Below are 12,973 nucleotides of genomic sequence, written 5' to 3'. Positions count from 1 at the left end.
GTATTTTTTCAAAATTGTACATTTTCTGGGCCTTTTCGTTTTAAACGAGCTTTTACATTTGGCTGATATTTAACAATCGGATCAAACGTCCCCTTTTTAGCAGTTATCAAAATAATTCCTCTATATCTTCTCATATTGGTCTACCTTTCACTAAACACTGAGTAATGAGTCCCTAAAATGTGTCTATGTAATGGTGATCCTGTTACAAGATCACCTGTTTGACAAATCAAACGACAACAAGGCTTGTGAATATGAAAAGTGATGAAAAATGATTTGTTCTGAAATAGTAACTTTATTTGAAATGCAGAGCCATGCCATCAATTTTTATTGCAGCAACTTATTCATGTCTCAATTCATCTTATCGCAGCTCCCTGCAAATTATGGTTAAAATTTGTTGGCTGGTTTTAAAAAGAGAAAAGTGCTAAAAAGACAAAGATTCTGTTCTGTATATGCATTTTTTTAATTCAGAATTTATTTACAAGTTGTGAAGCATAAATAGGCAGAGACAATCTGATAATTGTACTAATAAAACATCTTCACTCGTTACGATTCCTAATCAGTGTTTGGTCTTCAAATGCTCTTCATTATCTTGATTGATAAAAATAAAAATAAACTGTACAGATTTCACACATCACATAATCATGAAGTATTTGTTTTGGATCGTTCACATATTATCTTGTCCCTAGTTCACTAAGTGCAATGTCAGTGCTTGTAGGATTTATTATATACTGATTAGGGATCATTAACATGATCCAACTGTCTTTAAATGGAAAGTATCACAGTGTTTGCTTGAACCCAAATGAAGAATGAAACCATAGCCACTTATCCTTACGTCCTTTTACGCCTGCTCATTCTGCTCCATATTGGACACCAAACCCTTGGTGTCCACGAGAGCTCGAATGGGATTGTTGAAGTATAACTTGTTGTCGAAGGTGCTTTCTCCCAGAACAGGGAGGGGCGTCCGTCCGCGGAAGAGGAGGAAGGCACCAAGGCCGACCACGGCGATGACAGCCAGCACCACGGCGACGGTGATGCCGGCTGACCCGTGGGAAGCTTCTTTGACGACTTGGGCTGGAGAGCCAAAACATGAAGAAGTTCCAACGGTGACGTAACTGGAGTGTGTACTATTATGTTAAAAATGTGATGGATGAATAACTTACCAACAGATGGTGGTTTTTCTGTAGGTGTAATAACTGAAAAAAAGCGGAATAAATGCTCAATGTAAGCGACAGATGGGTGAAGTTAGACCTGTCGTACAACAGTTGGTTCCATTTACCTTTAGCTGTTTTGCAGATGTAAGACTTATATCTGTCGCAGTTATGCGTGGCCCACTTTCCATCCTCAGAGTTGATGAACACACATGAACCAGAGTTTGGCATTCCTGATTTCCAGTTGACGTAGTCCACAGCATTGCTATCGATCCACATCCACCCGCCTGAAACAGGGAAGCTTGTTACTTTGATCAGAGTGAGAAAACTTCAGCTCATGTGCGTCTTCTCACCTAGTCACAGAGCTCAGTATCCCATTTTACAACAATATCAATTTAGCTTCCAAACGGCAAACCAGTCGTTGATGTCAAGGTGGTTTTGTCCCCTTCATACATGAAGTCTACGTCTTCTTTACATGTTAGGAAGAACAATTGCAAGACCAGCTCACCTTCGTAAGTCTTGTAGAGGCCGATCCAGAAGGTCTTGACTTCGTCGTGCAGGAGCTCCAGGTTCTGTTCTATGAACAGACTCTCCTGAGGATCCTCAATACTCACCAGAGAGGCACCTGATGAACAATGGCATGCTGTCAAAATTGTATGCACATACAAACCGTAATTTGTGAGTGAAAATTCTTCTTAAGTACCCATTTTCAGACATTCAACTGAGGCAAGGGCCCATTTGTCCACCACTGAGCTCCTGAAGGAATAACAATGGCCTCTGAAGGGTATCCAGGTTATTTCTCTCTTTGGTTCTGGACAGTCACCGGGCATTTGTGGGTGCTCAGTGGGCGCTACGACTGAAAAAGAGACCGGACAACCCTTTGTTAGCCATTGTTAGCATTTGGCAGCGTACAGTACGTTGTGCAGGATCGGGTGGGATATCTGACCTGGGGACCTCTTGCAAATGGAATAGTAGTTGTTGGTACATGGTGCAGTCTTCCATGTTTTGTCCACATCCATATACACGCAGCCATAGTTGTTTTTAGGCTCATTTGTGCCCCATTTTGTATAAATGAGGTTCCAGTTATCAACCCACTTGAAACGCCCACCGGTCTGTGAAAAAACAAAAGCTTGCCTTTACGTTACGTTGTACTTGTTTGAACCAGCGGTGACCGGTAAGAGGTAGAACCGTTTACCTCATTGCTGTTGAGGCCGATCCACACAGGCTCATTGTGCTTGGATGTCTGAAAGGTGAGGTACGCCTGGTCGACAGGGTTCAGGATACTGGCCAGATCTGCATCGTCTGCCAGGCACTGCCTCCTCGCCTCGTCCCATTCCATCTTCAGGGTCACCAGCTTGTAGGAGTCATTGCCGAGTTTCTGGAAAGCCTTCGGTAACACAGTTGTGGCCGGGTTTGCAATCTGAGAGTCTTTGTAAAAAGAGCACAATGAAAAAAAAAAAAAAGCTTTTAAGTTTACGGTTTCCAGAATAACAGTAACTCGCGTTGATGTGGTTTTTGCCCACCAGTATTTCTTTTGCAGATGAAGCCCTGTTTGGATTCACAGTCTCCCACCTTCCACGATCCGGTGAATTTGGAGTTGCCTCCCACAATGATCACACAGTCAAACGTCTGAAAGAAAACGTTCAGTATCAGTTAGACATTTCAAATGTCTGAACCCGGGATGTTCAAGCAGAGAAGGTTTTCTAATTAAGAAGCTCAAGTGGAATTAACCTCCATCTCGAATGCATAACGCCACTCAACCGACGTCGCCGGTTGCCCCTTCGCCCAGTTGGTGTATGAAATCCTTTTGCCGTCCGTCCACATGAAGTGCTTCTCCCAGTTGATGTCGTTCAAGCCGATCCACAGGTCGTTATTGTATCTCAGCATCTGCGTTGTCAGGAATGCTAGAAAAGGAAGACACAACTTATCTTTAAGCCCCCTTGAAAGTATGTTTTTTTTAACGTCCCTGCACAATGAAATTGTTACGGACAAACAACAAAGAAAAACGCTCGCCTTGCTCTTTCTCCTTGGTGATGGAAACCAGGTTTCCTCCCTGGTCTATGCAGTACTTCCTGGCATCCCGCCAGTTCTTGTTGTCGTCCCCCACCATGATTTTGTAGCACTGTGTAAACAAGATTTTGGACAATGAGTGTACTGGTATTGGAAAAAAACCCAGTGTGAAACACATTTTACCAGAACAGATTCAGGTAAATCTTCTAAGAGTTAGAGTTCCAATTTAGTATTTGGAGTAAGATGTGTTGTGTGCAGTTATCATATACCTTTCCTTGGAACACGAGCCAATCCGGTGGACATCCTCCTTTAGGAAGAAGGGTCGGAGCCATTGTTGCATTGATAAAGTTGCTGGTTCTTTTGCAAATGGAAGGATGCTCCGCGCCGCAGTTAATGTCATTCCAGCGTCCTACATGTGGACAATTTATAGGGAAAAGCGAATAAATAAGAACAATTAAATTGTTATCACTTGCTTTGATTTCCGAAACCGCCGCGGTACGCAGTGATTGACTCACCCGAGTTTCTGTACATAGTCACGCAGTTTTCGTCATTATTAGCAAAGTTGGGCTCATTATTTTCCCATGAGGTGAATGATACTGGTGTTCCATCCATCCAGCTGGAAATGGGGAAGAAATGATGAAAAATGTGTCAGTTACAAGAAGGAAATGAGTTTCACGTTCCCAACAGGACTTTGACGGGTGGTTAAAGGGAGGCAATGTGGGGTCATTCACCTGAACGATTTATCCAAATTCACGTTCATGCCGATGTAGTACTGCCCGTCGGCGGCCTTTACTATCTGTTGGAACATCGTGGTGAGAGAAACATAAGGTCAAAGTTTAATCAAAAAGGCTTCCAGGGCTTTTACCAACATGTTAAATACATAACATGTTGTTTATTCAGGAAAAGGGTGTTGAGAAGTTCTTGCCAGTTTCCAGAGGAACTTCCTCTCACTCTCCCCTGTGATGACAACGAGATCACCAAAGCTCTTCCTACAGACGGCTCGAGCAGATTCCATGTCCAGCATGTCCTTGTTAATAAAATACTGTGTGTCATTGTATATAAACCACCCGTCCTCGGTGGTGTTGTACACTGTCAAGAGAAACAAATTTTTTTCCTTCAGATGCATCATCATGGAAAACAAAAGTCTAAAGTTCTGTGAGACACATCGGAGCTTTGAGCTAAATGCTAACGCTAGTCCAAAGTTTTAATGTTTACCTACAGTTTCTATTTCAGGTGGTAACAGCTTCATCTTTAAGTATTTAGTCATAAAGCAAGCATAAGACGATTGAATTACATTTTTGGACTTTCAGAAGACCACCATCGACACACAGCTTCATATTTTTAAAACACTTTTTGCTGGAGCAAAGTTTCCCTGCAATTTGCTTCATAATTGAAATACTTTGAATTGAGCCTAACGGGTGAACCGACTGACTTATTATATAATATGTAAAGCTGCTGGAATGATTAGAAAGAGGATTGATTAGAAAGGAGGATTGTTGAAGCAGAAAGAAATGAAGTGGGGGGAAGCTGGAGCTGATGTGTACCTATTTCAACATGGACGGGCTCAGGTTTGGGAGTCACACCTGAAAGTACAAGAACAATGAGGACTCGACAATTAGCAAAGCACTGCCCAAATATTACAAATGTCTCTGCGTCTCTTTACGCTGCTCCATGGTTACCTTTGCCTATCTGGCAAATCCAGTCCTTGTAGTTCTCACAGAACGCATCATTCCAGTGCCGTCCGTAGTAAAAGTGAACTTCCGCACAGTGTTCGTTGTCATTGTGGTTGTTTGGCTCCCCAAAGTCCCAGTTCGAAAAGCCAAACTAGGTCAAAGTTTTGGGGTGAAATACACATAATTAGAGCAGGGCAGAGAAAAACAACGGTGAGCAAAGACTTTGGCGGCGACCATTGGGTGCTACATACAGGTGACCCGTCGGCCCATTCGAAAGCTGCATTGGTACGGAAGCTGAGGCCAATCCAGGCTGGATCACCAGACTGAAACCTTTAGGAAAAAAACACAGCACAGGTGGCTTGAATGGTTGAGTAGCATGATAAAGATCCCGATGTGTGTAAGAATAAATGCGGCATACCGAGCGTTGTTCAGGTCCTCCTCACTGTGTACGCTCACGAGGTGCCCTCCGATGTCCTTGCAGAAGTCCTGCGCATCCTGCCAGCTTTTCTTCTCGGCGGTTGATTTTCTGTAAAGCTTTTTAATGAGCGGGAAAAAGAACGATACGTTTAGGCTGGAGTCACACCATTTTCCCGGATTAGTTCCGTTTGTCCTCCTACTTTGAAGCAGACGCTCCTCTTGCCAGCGGGGGTCCACCCGGGCGCACAGCTCAGGGCGAGGGTGGTGGGCGGGACTGTTGTCACAGGTACGCCCTCCGCTGGCTTCTTGCAGATGTACTTCTCCTTGTTGCTGCAGCTGACGACGTCCCAGAGTCCAGCGACAACCCCGGTTGTCATGGCAACGCATCCCTGGTTTCGGTCTTTTAGTAAACGGAAGAAAAAAAAATTGAGCTCAAAGGTGTGGAGATTATGATCAATTATTACCATCAAGGAAGGTGTCATGGAGTAAGTAATGAGATCCAGAGTGAATCGCTGTGAGGCTGCATGAAGGCACAGGGGGGCTTGGAGGTGAAATTCTTTAACATTTGCACTTAATTAAACTGCTGTGAAGGCGGATGGTAAACAGGATAAGTGGTATTTAAAAAATGCACTCATGCCGTTAGTGCAGTTAAAGGTAAAACCTGTAAAAGATCACTTTAACCTTTCAGCCAATATTGTATTGTACAAACAAACAGAATACACAGGGTTCAGGACAGGACAAGCGCGGTGTGCTGTACCTGGCATGCCCACATTGAAATGTGTGAACGTGACTTTTCTTCTGGTGTTCCACTTGAAAGTGTTGATGTTGTCTGTGTTGGATAAACCTGTCCAGAAATACTTCTCTGGCCTCAAACCCACCAAACTGATTAAGAAGGCATTCTCGTATCTGCATGAAAACATATCAAAGCAGAAATAGGAGCAATGTTATTTTTTTCAAAATAAGGATTAAGTGGAAGTTAATCCTCACATTTAATAAAGCTTAAAATACATTGATCACAATAGGGGGTGCAAAATAAATGAAGTTATACCTGTCAGCCACATCCACCAGGTAACCACCAGCCACTGAGCACGCCCGCTTTGCCTCGTCAGAGGTTTTGCTCTCAGATCCAATGTTGTAGCAATAAGAACCAAATCGGATCGAGCCCTTTTGAAGATGATAAACAAAACATAGCGAGATTAAATCTGATAAAAGCTTCGTTGCACGATCGTTGCATTGAACAAAATCACTCACGAGCTTGCAGCCCGGGTTGGCGTCCTCTTGGGTGCCTTCGGGCGGTCTGGTGGCCTTCTTCTTGCAGATGTACCCGTACGTCTTCTCACACATGTGGTCGGCCCACCTGGCGTCCTGTTTCGGGCCACACGCAGCAGCTAAGAACAGCACCGCTCATGTCACCGCTCCATCAGCCCACCCACCCGTCAACCTTTCGCGTTTGTTACCTTTCCCCTGATGACGACGCAGTCTTCCTGGAGGCCGTTGTGGTGAGACGGCTCGTCGCTCTGCCACTGGGTGAAGGTCACGTGGGACCGATCTGACCATTCGAACAGCAGCTGGTTCTTCAGGTCGTTTAAGCCAATCCAGAGCACGTCTGTCGGCACTGGCGGGTTTAAGTTCACATGGAGACTGTGGTAGCATTTCTCACACAGGAGCGCTTGCAAAACCCAACAAACGGACTTATTGCACACTTACAGTAACCCGACTGAGACACGATGAAGCTCTGCTCTTCGATGTTGTGTATGCTGGCCAAATCCCCTCCGTCCTTGTGACACGCGGCCAGAGCGTCCTTCCACATCTCCTTTTTCCTCTGCAGGTAGTAACAGTTTCCCGCGTACGGAACCCAGTGACTGGGGCAGAAGCCGGGCTGGTCTTTGTCTGAGAAGAGAAACCGAAGGCGCTGGCAACACATTCCGACTCGCTCCAGTGAAGCCAGATGAAACTACGGGACGTTACTTGGTGGCGGCGGCAGACTGGTCGAGTTTCCTTTGCGACAAATGTAACCAAGTTTCTTGGTGCACACGCTGCTCTCCCATTTTGAGGCTTTGGCAGCATTGAGGGTTGCGCAGGTGAGTCCGGGCTCTGACGACGGATGACCTGTTGGAAAACATTCATCCGTTATTGACGTTGACAAAGCTTCATGCAACCCCTGTCGAAGTACAGGTCTTCACATACCTGGAGCCCAGTTCAAATATCTGAACGGGTTCCCGTTGCTCCACTGCCATCCACTCTCAGAATCCAGGCTGTTCAGACCGATCCAGAGAGACGTCCCCAAAGTGTTTATCAACCCTGCGTCGAGGGCCAAACATTGCAATGCGCGTGTTTTACGTAAGGTCGAGGATACCACCACGTAGTGTGCGTGACTCACAGGGTTGGCTTTGTACCTGAAATGTACGACTGCTCGTGTAGCTCCACGACGCTGAGGAGGTCGGCGCCCTGCTGCTGGCAGCTCTTCCTGGCCTGGAACCACGTCAACACTGACCCCGAGTTCCTCTGATACTGAACCCCCGTCACCGGGTCGTTGTCCCAACCTGAGGATGCTGCATTACGGTCGAGACACAGCGATTTAAAGGTGAAAGTACACCGAGGGATGGAGTGAATGGATTTTAAAGGACCGGAGGGAACGATAGAAAAACTGAGGGAGATCGTAAATAATGCTTCTCACCTGCATTGGGGCAAAAGCCCCATTTCTTTGCTGTGTCGTAATCTCTCTCTGTTGCACACCACAGCTGTCCATCTGTGCGGCCGTCCTTTGTGCATTCAGCGTACCACTTCTCGGAAAACTTAAATGGGAACTGACAGGGTCCTCCAAAAGCATTGCCCCCTATCGTGAAAACCTCTGAGGAGACACAGATCGTGGAGTTAAAGATGAAACACCAGCGAAGCTCTCAAATCACCAACCTAAATGTGTGTGGACACTTGATCGGGACACTCAAGTGTGATTGTTGACCTGGCAGAGACTCTCTTTAAAAAACGGGAACCTGGCTGCAACAGACGCATTATCGAGGTCGTCCACTGATGTTGGCGAGAACGCCGAGCTCACTTTGATGGTAGTGACTTCCAAGTAAAAAATTACGATTTTTTTTTTTAAAAATCTAGTAGAAAAATTAATTGTGTGCCCACAATTCTTACCTTGAAAACCCTTTGAACAAAGGTCCCCCCGTGTGCCAAATATCCTCCAGCGACTCCACAGCCCTAAGCCCTTGTAGATCATTACGTTCCTCTCATTGTGGTTGCCCCAGTTCAAGTGCAGGTCCTGGTTTTTAAGGCCAAAGAGGGTCTCATTCTTGCACTGCCAGTGTTGGAGGTTGCTGCTCTCGTCGCATTCAAAGAGGAGCACCTTCACCCAGTCTTTAATCTGTGTGGCCCCCAGACAGAGCTTGAGGGACAAACTGAGGATGCGCGATTCGGAGGCCCATCGAAACTGCTGGTTTTTGGCATGAGGATCACAGGGGGCCACCGTCACTGACGTGGCGCTCTCCACCTTTATGCACTTGTTGTGGTTCTCGTTGAAGATCAGGAAGGAGCCGCTGTCTGGAGAAGGACAAATCAGCTTCAACAGATGTGTTTTTTACCACCCAAACCCTCTCGTAAACTCTGCTCACGAAGGATAAATTGTGACAGGTGCACGTACCTATGTCTGCAGTGATGCAGAGGACTTGCAGGAGACAGAGGACCACAGCCACATGAGAGCAGGGGGACATTATCCTGGAGGTGTGGACGGGATCGTAGAAGAGTTTTCCAGTTAGGAAAGAAGTGGTCTGGTGTGCGCCTGAGGCAAGGAGCGACAATGACACAGAGACACGGTGCTTTTCCCCCCCTTAATCCCACTGATGGGTTTCCTGTCACGTGGGCTGCAAAGGTTGGTCATAGTCAGCAGTTTCCCCCAGAGGGTCCACGGGGGGCTTCGGGTGAGGAGTGCAGGGGTGATACAAGTCAGGAGAGAGGGATAACGGGAGGAAATCCTGCTTCCTATTGGGGGAAGCAAATAGAGATCTGACCACGTTGGCATTATAGCGTCTGCAGTTGATGCCTCCGGAGCAGAGAGACGGGACAAATACCTGTGACATACTTGTCCTTTATAGGGACTCAAAGCTGTGTCCAACACTACTAAGTTGTGCAGTAATGGACTGAAATTACATCATGTAAAGATACTCAAAGGATTAAAGAAACAAATTAAGCCGCAATAGTAGAGGTTGCCACTTTGTGTTAACCTTCGAGCTCACTAATCATTGTAGAATGAAGAATATTTTCAAAGGCGTATCAACATTTGTATTTGAGTAATTCTTACACCATGGCTTTAGATTTTTATGAGATGATTCTAGAAGACACTATTTACAACAATATTGTTCAGTCCTCTTTGTGCTTTGGACCACATCAGGTGAACAGCAGCGGTGGTAAAGAAATGGGATCAATTGCAACATACAAGTTGTGAATAATGGTTAAAAACAGTCTGCATACATGGAAACTTACGCAACTGATTTACTTTAATTATTTTTTATTAATCTTATTAAAATATACAGGTATGTACCAATAGTACAAACTCACACTTTTTTCTTTTTTTTCAGAGATATAACTTAGTAAATAAAAACCTAATATAAACAACATGTATTTATGTTTTTCTGCACTTTATGATGGTAGAAAAAAGAAATCTGATATAAAATCTCAAATGACATTCCAGGTGAGCAGTACAACGGGTGAACATGAAAGGTAAATAATAAATAACACAACAAGCAATGCCCTTTGTGGGGAAACATAGTCCCAGAACTCCCTGTTGACCAGCATGCATTTGTACAAGATCTCTGCTGTGTCACAAATTTTGGTTTTGGTCATGGTACCTTTTCTTAAAACTACAACTTAAAGTTATTTTTAAGAGGCCGTGCAGCCGCCTCCCGAACCCTCCCCGCATCCTTCATATCCTAATGATCCCGCCATGTGCTTTAAATGTCTGTGCCGCTCTCAAAAGAACATCCTCTCTGTGTTGAAGAACCTCAGCCTGGTCACGAAGTTGAAACAGACGAAGGCCAGGCAGACCAGCAGGTTCTTCATCAGGTACAGGACGGGCGTGACGAAGCCCAAGAACGCCACCAGGCCCACGCGCACGAGGAAGAAGGGCAAGTCCTGCAGCGCCACGCCGAGCCAGGAGAGCAGGGGGCTCCGGGGCGCGGCCGCCACGCGCAGGCAAGACAGGAAGCTGAAGACGTAGACGGGGAACACCCAGCCCGAGTAGTAGACCACGGGGAGTCCCGCCACCCTCACCATCTCCACCGTATCCATCCAGAACATGAAGCTGTCCGCCAACACGTCGGCCCGGGCGTCGCGGGCGCGCAGGGGCCTCGGCGGGCCCGAGGTGCAGAGGGGCACCGCGGGGTCGCCGGGTGTCCCCGGGGCCGTCCCGTCGTCGGGGGCGTCCGGTCGAGGCCCCGCTCCGCTGGGGTTCGCGCCGCTGTGCTGGGGCGCTGCCCCGGGCTGCCCGGGCACGGCTGTGGCGACGGGTGTTACCTGCTCCGCATGAGTGAGGACAGAGGACGGGATGTCGGCATCTCTCTCCGCGTTGTTGGCTGGGCAGAGAAAAGAAAAAAAGAAAAAAGGCTCCACATGGTTCATAATATTCAGCATTATTTTAGTTTGGCCAACGTGAAATCAGTAAAGATACAATGCAGCGCCGCTAAGTCTTTTGAGCAGTCGCAGGGGAAACGTCAGGAGACAGCTGACGTTAAACACATTCTCAAATGGAGCGAGTTTTTTCCCTCGCTTTAGAAAACCCAATGCTGTTGTGTTTTGTTTTTTTGTCAGTTCAGCACCGCGTTGCGAGAACTGAGCTACAAACGTCCTGCTCGCTTCCTTTCAACTGCGGGGCCCGGAAGCCAAAGAATCAGTTCCCAGCTCTTCTGGGTAAATCACGTAAAAGAACCGCCAGCCGCGTTTGTCTCCGTGACCCCCGAAGCACCCTGGGAAAGCGCGGCGCTCACCCTGGCCGGCCGGCCTGCAGCGGCGCATCCTCTCCACCACGTCGACGCAGATGAGCGAGAAGAGGACTACTGAGACGGGGAGCTCTGTGAACGCATCATGTTTCACGTTGTTATTTAGCTGAACCTGGGCAAACAGACAGAAAAGCATTAGTCAAAACACACGGGAGCATTTCAGCCAATCACTTGTCCTCAATACGGAACGCGTCCAATTCAAGTCGATTAAAAAGGGCCGCCGCTGCAGCCAGGACTGGCGGACACGTGTCCGACGTCCCTTGGCTGCTGGGTTTGGGGGCCGAGGTCTCCTGCAGCGCTGATTTTAGGCTGAGTCAGGACTTCGTACCAAGAGGACACTTTAAGCAGAAAAGCTGGTCTTCTTGGCAGAATTTATGGCTCTTCTGTAAAAGACACCAAATCATCAAAGGTCAAAAAGGTCTACATGAAACAGCAAATAGGACTGTGGCTTCAGCCAGCCAGGAAGTGAAAATGTGCCTCATGCACACATGATGTGACAAGGGCAGCTTGGAAAGGAAGATGGAGCAAGCTGCTTATCAGCAGCTCCTTATCCATATTCATCCCCTGAGAACCAAAAGGTTCCTCACAAATCACCACACGTACACTTCAGTCACACGCTGTGCTTCCACTCGCCCTCAACGTTTTTCAAAAGGAGTCTTTTCAAGAAGTTTTTTTTAGTATGTTTAATACAATCGTCTGAAAAATACCCAACAGGAAAGGACCAACCGTAACAGTCTGACTCATGTCATAAATATGGTACCACAGGGGGTCAAAGTTCACGATCAGAGTACAAATAAACTGAGGAGATGCCGTACCTTGGCGGTGGCGATGAGAAAGGCAAAGCAGGGGAGTGTCGAAAGGATCACATATACGAGGGCCACGGGCCTCCTGGTGAATATACAAAAGGAAGGTAAAGAACGTAAGGGAGGAACACAAAGTCAGCTGACCCCCCCCTCCTGGACAAAGGCGAACTCACCACTTCCTTCTCCCAACGAGAAACCTCTTCTTCGTGAAGACCATGTACTTCATGGGTACCCAGACCAGCAGGGCGGTGGAGGTGACGTAGGCAATGGAGGAGGCCACGATCAACCAGTAGGCCATGGCGCCGTCCCCGGGGGGCCACGCCGACGCCTTGACCCTGGCGGCGACGACGGCGAACCGCTGCATGACGACGAAGAGCGGCGCGCAGAGGCCCGCGAACTCCAGCACCGCGACAAGGGCGAACTTCAGCGTCCTCCCCGAGCCCATGCCGCGGAGCTCAGGAACAAAGAAGGGAGGGAGACGGGGGCCGCTGTCCCCCAGTGAGGCGTCCCGTGCCCCCGCGCGGCGCTGCTGGTCGGGCCTCGGGCCGCCGCATTGTCTGCCTCCACTAGCATTTTCCACGCGGCTCGCGCGGCTCTCTGCTGGCCCCCAACTGCTTACACTGCAGTAGGCATTGTGTGCATCGCCGTGACGGGGGGGGGGCGGGGAGGGTCGCGGATGGGCCTTTACTCTCTTTATACAAAAGGTCGTCCAGCTCTGCACCCTGAGGGGACACATGGGGCCCTTGCTTGGCATCTTGGGAGCATTTTAGTCCTGGACGCGACGCTTTGAAGGTGCCGAGGATCAGCCACAGATAATAAATTAACTATCAACATTTGTCATACCCTGTTTTGTGCTTTCTATAAAACCAGCAAAACACAAGCGCTGGACTCACCCAGAGGGCAGCAGCCCGAGGCCCGTGTTGCGA

The 12,973-nt window shown here is 47.7% G+C and overlaps 1 protein-coding gene and 1 pseudogene across 1 annotated transcript; both read right to left on the bottom strand.

Annotated features, from left to right (window-relative positions):
* Positions 1-377: 377 nt before the first annotated feature.
* mrc1a (mannose receptor, C type 1a) lies at positions 378-9,062 on the bottom strand. The gene is made up of 30 exons (XM_037456518.2): positions 8,895-9,062; positions 8,393-8,794; positions 7,926-8,099; positions 7,645-7,800; positions 7,436-7,549; positions 7,217-7,357; positions 6,956-7,138; positions 6,706-6,863; positions 6,500-6,613; positions 6,297-6,412; positions 6,006-6,154; positions 5,449-5,648; positions 5,250-5,365; positions 5,083-5,161; positions 4,838-4,982; positions 4,703-4,741; positions 4,084-4,247; positions 3,890-3,954; positions 3,674-3,774; positions 3,428-3,567; positions 3,162-3,270; positions 2,880-3,052; positions 2,672-2,777; positions 2,344-2,576; positions 2,095-2,260; positions 1,852-2,004; positions 1,657-1,773; positions 1,277-1,435; positions 1,161-1,193; positions 378-1,071 (listed from the first exon to the last, which is right to left on the bottom strand). The coding sequence occupies exons 1-30, from the start codon at positions 8,962-8,964 to the stop codon at positions 839-841; spliced, it is 4,308 nt and encodes a 1,435-aa protein (XP_037312415.2). The 5' UTR covers positions 8,965-9,062; the 3' UTR covers positions 378-838.
* Positions 9,063-10,129: 1,067 nt separating this feature from the next.
* On the bottom strand, positions 10,130-12,705 carry LOC119198824 (transmembrane protein 236-like; annotated as a pseudogene).
* Positions 12,706-12,973: the final 268 nt, after the last annotated feature.

This window comes from Pungitius pungitius, chromosome 19 (assembly GCF_949316345.1).
Source record: "Pungitius pungitius chromosome 19, fPunPun2.1, whole genome shotgun sequence".
Taxonomy (NCBI): Eukaryota; Metazoa; Chordata; class Actinopteri; order Perciformes; family Gasterosteidae; genus Pungitius; species Pungitius pungitius.
This window is presented reverse-complemented; position numbering and strand designations above follow the sequence as displayed.

Bases quoted from the DNA above. Each gene is read 5' to 3' on its own strand.
- mrc1a (XM_037456518.2), bottom strand. From the start codon at position 8,964: ATGTCCCCCTGCTCTCATGTGGCTGTGGTCCTCTGTCTCCTGCAAGTC. The intron at 1,436-1,656 runs GTGAGCTGGTCT...TCCCTGTTTCAG, and splicing joins CCTCTACAAGACTTACGAAG to GCGGGTGGATGTGGATCGAT. The intron at 1,072-1,160 runs GTAAGTTATTCA...TTGGCTCTCCAG, and splicing joins AGAAAAACCACCATCTGTTG to CCCAAGTCGTCAAAGAAGCT.